Source organism: Tachysurus fulvidraco, chromosome 13, assembly GCF_022655615.1.
Source record: "Tachysurus fulvidraco isolate hzauxx_2018 chromosome 13, HZAU_PFXX_2.0, whole genome shotgun sequence".
Lineage (NCBI taxonomy): Eukaryota > Metazoa > Chordata > Actinopteri > Siluriformes > Bagridae > Tachysurus > Tachysurus fulvidraco.
This window is the reverse complement of record NC_062530.1, coordinates 28,112,557-28,117,556: the sequence shown is the minus strand read 5'-3', so window position 1 is coordinate 28,117,556 and position 5,000 is coordinate 28,112,557. Positions and strand designations below refer to the sequence as shown.

Sequence of the window (5,000 nt, the reverse complement as noted above, 5' to 3'; positions counted from 1 at the left end):
TGTGTGTGTGTGTGTGTGTGTGTGTATGTGTGTGTGTGTGTGTATGTGTGTGTATGTGTGTGTATGTGTGTGTATGTGTGTGTGTGTGTGTGTGTGTGTGTGTATGTGTGTGTGTGTGTGTGTGTGTGTGTGTATAAAAATACACGGTCCTACACCACGCACACACAGTGTAAGTGTGTATATGTTTGTACTTACATGATTCTGGATGTTTTGTCTTTTCCACACTGAAATATTTAGACAATTCAATAGAATAATAATTAAAAACTTGTCTCGCGCGCACTGAGACCCAAACGGACATGGAACTGAACTGAAGTCCAGGTTTGTTTAACAGCTGGTCGGAGCTTCACGCGGTCCTCGGTGTCAGTGCCATAGTTACAGCTCCGGGTGTTTGGGGCAGAAACACAAACGCGGAGCTGCTGAAAGTGACCTGGGCTTTTATTATGAGCGCGGAACTAAAGTCACGGCGGAACATTTAGAGCGGCCGAGTGGAGGAGGGAATTAAAGGGTGCACGCCTGCGTCTTTAGTGTTCGGTAGGAAACCTGAGCACGTTGTTTATCTGTGTTCAGCTTTATTATTCATCAAAACTATTATAAACAATAAAGAGTTTCCATTTTCGACCTTTATTAAACAAAACTGTTTGATCCGGTGAGTACATTAGCTACGTCTCTGAACATGGTAGCTTTAACCGTGTTTAGATACCGTTAATGTTGGTCTTAATGATGTTAGCGATGTGTGTTGGTGTTAATGACAGTGTTAGCGATGGGTGTTGGTGTTAATGACGGTGTTAGCGATGTGTGTTAGTGTTAATGACAGTGTTAGCGATGGGTGTTGGTGTTAATGACGGTGTTAGCGATGTGTGTTGGTGTTAATGACAGTGTTAGTGATGTGTGTTAGTGTTAATGACGGTGTTAGCGATGGGTGTTAGTGTTAATGACAGTGTTAGCGATGTGTGTTGGTGTTAATGACAGTGTTAGTGATGTGTGTTGGTGTTAATGACAGTGTTAGTGATGGGTGTTGGTGTTAATGACGGTGTTAGCGATGGGTGTTGGTGTTAATGACAGTGTTAGCGATGGGTGTTGGTGTTAATGACAGTGTTAGCGATGTGTGTTGGTGTTAATGACAGTGTTAGTGATGTGTGTTGGTGTTAATGACGGTGTTAGTGATGTGTGTTGGTGTTAATGACGGTGTTAGTGATGTGTGTTGGTGTTAATGACGGTGTTAGCGATGGGTGTTGGTGTTAATGACAGTGTTAGCGATGTGTGTTGGTGTTAATGACGGTGTTAGCGATGTGTGTTGGTGTTAATGACGGTGTTAGCGATGGGTGTTGGTGTTAATGACGGTGTTAGTGATGGGTGTTGGTGTTAATGACGGTGTTAGTGTTAATGAAGGCGTTAGCGATGTGTGTTGGTGTTAATGGCAGTGTTAGTGATGGGTGTTGGTGTTAATGACGGTTTTGGTGGTTTGTGTTGGTGTTAATGACAGTGGTGGTGGTTTGTGATGGTGTTAATGACTGTTGGTGGTTTGCGATTGTGTTTAATGACGGTGTTGGTGGTGTGTGATGGTGTTAATGACTGTGTTGGTGGTGTGTGATGGTGTTAATGACTGTTAGTGATGGTTTTAATGACTGTGTTGGTGGTGTGTGATGGTGTTAATGACTGTGTTGGTGGTGTGTGATGGTGTTAATGACTGTGTTGGTGGTGTGTGATGGTGTTAATGGTGTTTAACATTAACTTATTAAATGATGTTTTACTGCTTAATGCCATTTAAATGAAGGTGTTTAGTGCTTAATGTGAAAGTGTTTAGTTGACTTTGTGGTGACATTCACTGGTGTTTTATGGTGGGGGTGTGTGGGTGTGGGGGGTTTACTGGTGTGTACTTGTGTTTATGTACTTGTGTTTATTTGTGTGGGGGGGTGAGGTGGTATGTGAGGTGGGTGTGAGTGTGTACTGGTATGAGGTGTGGGTGTGTACTGGTATGAGAGGTGGGGGTGTGAGGTGGTGTGGGGGGTGTGAGGTGGTTTCTGTGGTGTTTAATCACATAACTCGAGTTATCACTGCAGCTGAACAGTGTTTAATAGTGTGTGTGTTAGTGGGAGTCTGAAGGCATGTCATGGTGTTTATTACTGCTATATGATGCTTTATTTGTTGGATGTAAATGGTGTTTAATAGTATTTGGTGTGTGTGTGTGTGTGTGTGTGTGTGTGTGTGTGTGTGTGTGTGTGTTCCAGCAACATGGCAGAAGCTCAGCAGTATGAGGAACAGTTTGTGCACCGTTTCTCGGCCCAGGATGAAGAGTTTCAGCGATATTTACAGCAGCCTGAGGTGCAGCCGCCTGTAGTGGAGGGGTGGAGGAGCAGAGACACTCGGTACGGCCTAATTAACACTGACTACATCCTTATGTGTAAGATCTGTACAGTGACATTAATGTCCTGAGGTGTAGTCACCTGTAGTGGAGCGGTGGAGGAGCAGAGACACTCGGTACGGCCTTAATAACACTGACTACATCCTTATGTGTAAGATCTGTACAGTGACATTAATGTCCTGAGGTGTAGTCACCTGTAGTGGAGGGGTGGAGGAGCAGAGACACTCGGTACGGCCTTAATAACACTGACTACATCCTTATGTGTAAGATCTGTACAGTGACATTAATGTCCTGAGGTGTAGTCACCTGTAGTGGAGGGGTGGAGGAGCAGAGACACTCGGTACGGCCTAATTAACACTGACTACATCCTTATGTGTAAGATCTGTACAGTGACATTAATGTCCTGAGGTGTAGTCACCTGTAGTGGAGGGGTGGAGGAGCAGAGACACTCGGTACGGCCTAATTAACACTGACTACATCCTTATGTGTAAGATCTGTACAGTGACATTAATGTCCTGAGGTGTAGTCACCTGTAGTGGAGGGGTGGAGGAGCAGAGACACTCGGTACGGCCTTAATAACACTGACTACATCCTTATGTGTAAGATCTGTACAGTGACATTAATGTCCTGAGGTTGCAGTGTTTGGTTTGTTTGCACTAAATGAGTGGAGGTGGGTGGAGACTCTGGTTCTCACGGTGGTGTTCTTTAGATTCCAGGACAGCAGACATCACCGCGGAGACGGCAGCTGGGGTCAGAGGTCACAGGATCAGCGATATGGCGGTCACCAGAACTCGTACAATCAGAGACGTCATTACAATCGCTACTGAGTGTTGTGCGCGCGATTGAGTGTGCGCGCGATTGAGTGTGCGCGCGATTGAGTGTGCGCGCGATTGAGTGTGCGCGCGATTGAGTGTGCGCGCGATTGAGTGTGTGCGTGCGTGCGTGTGTGTGCGTGCGTGTGTGTGCGTGCGTGTGTGTGTGCGTGCGTGTGTGTGTGCGTGCGTGTGTGTGTGCGTGCGTGTGTGTGTGCGTGCGTGTGTGTGTGTGATCCATCAGGAAGCACCATCAGGAAGCACCATCATGTTATTTGACCGGCTTAATCTGCAAAAATCTGTACTGTAGATATTTATGTAAAAATGTTAAACTCAGCAATAAACTGATAAACTCTGATGTTCTGTCCTGTTATTCTAGAAGTAGCAGTAAACATTATAATTCATTTAAAATTAAAATGTGTGAGCATGTAAAAGTGTGTGTGTGTGTGTGTGTGTGCGCATGAAGTGTTATGCAATTTCACTGCAGACAGAAAGAGAACATGACTGAAGGAGAGACGTGTAAAACTGCAGTGAACCATTATTTAGCTTGTGTGTGTGTGTGAATATTTAGATAAATGCATTTTAAGTATATACACAGTAAAAAGGTGGTTATTATTATTATTATTATTATTATTATTATTATTATTATTAGTCAATTTCAGCTCAGAGATGTTTTCTTTATACTGGGGGTGAAATATGAATTAAACCTGAGGTAGAAATGAGAAAAGAAAAGACACGTACACACATACACACACACAGATACACACACACACACACACACACACCATCTCGCTCACACACTTTACCCTTTATCATGCTTAAAGTGTTAGTGTGTTTATTAAGTTATTGTCAGCATTCAGGTTTAAATCTTTATTAAAGGTTACAATTAGTCCACAGACACCAGCTGCAATGCTGAGTGTGAGTGTGTGTGTGTGTGTGAGAGAGAGAGAGTGTGTGTGTGTGTGTGTGTGAGAGAGCGAGTGTGTGAGTGCTGGCTCTAAGGGGGAGGTGCAATTTTTTTTTCCAGTTGAATCTATTTTTACTCTCAGATGCAAAATTTCTTGCTGCAGGGAGACGACAATGCACTGAAAACACACACACACACATCTCAGCCATCCCAACAACGGACTCTTTTCTTTGTTGCGTTCAGGGAAACACTTTTGCTTCCTAAAAGCAAACACAAAGAGAATGAGGAGAAGCTTCTTCCTGCAGGCCATTAAACCAGGAGACACTCAGGACCTGGTGCTGGACCTCTGTCTCTATCTGCACTGCTCTTCTGCACTGACACTTTAACTCTACAGCACACTGCCACTTTATACACTATATACACTTTATATCAGGGTGTCAAACATGCAGCCCGTGGGATGGAACCTGCCCGCCAGGGGGTTCAGTCCATTCCGGGGAGGTGGGGGGTGGGGGGTGGTAAATCTGCAATATGAAAAAAAAAATCATTTTCGTTTTTGGCGGAACTACCAGCAGATGGCAGCACTGAGCTTCAGGGTCTGAGTGACGTTTTAGTCAATAACTCCTGAGCTAAACGCTGTTACTACACAAAACGCGGTTGTAGCTGCCTCTCTACATTACTACGATAGAAAAGAGGTGTTATTTGTGTAGTAACAGCGTTTAGCTCAGGAGTTATTGACTCGGGAAACTCCGACCTGTGAATATGTGGCCGACTTCCTGCTCCTTCAGTTCTCTCCAGCGCTGGAAAGCTGATCCTATATTAACACGTCCTACTTCTTGTCCTTATCGTAAGTCTTTCTTCTCTTTCTTTCTTTGTTTTTATCCTCCATGTCGATGTTAAAACCGCTTCCTGCTAATGTCAC

The 5,000-nt window shown here is 44.3% G+C and overlaps 2 protein-coding genes, 1 long non-coding RNA gene and 1 other non-coding gene across 4 annotated transcripts in view; 2 read left to right on the top strand and 2 right to left on the bottom strand.

The window, feature by feature from the left end:
• The window catches only part of homer2 (homer scaffold protein 2), a 15,838-nt gene extending 15,442 nt beyond the window's left edge, over window positions 1-396 (bottom strand). The window contains exon 1 of the mRNA XM_027158828.2: window positions 196-396. Coding sequence (XP_027014629.2) covers window positions 196-197 — 2 coding nt within the window. The 5' untranslated portion in view covers window positions 198-396. The remainder of the gene's footprint in view (window positions 1-195) is intronic.
• LOC113657299 overlaps window positions 1-5,000 on the bottom strand; it is a 1,727,325-nt gene that overhangs the window by 895,303 nt on the left and 827,022 nt on the right. The gene's annotated exons all lie outside the window — the stretch shown is intronic.
• LOC125146171 overlaps window positions 1-5,000 on the top strand; it is a 1,103,650-nt gene that overhangs the window by 445,094 nt on the left and 653,556 nt on the right. The window lies entirely within an intron of this gene.
• On the top strand, window positions 496-3,532 carry LOC113650458. The gene is made up of 3 exons (XR_007144644.1): window positions 496-646; window positions 2,229-2,366; window positions 3,072-3,532. It is a non-coding gene; the product is annotated as an uncharacterized LOC113650458 (transcript).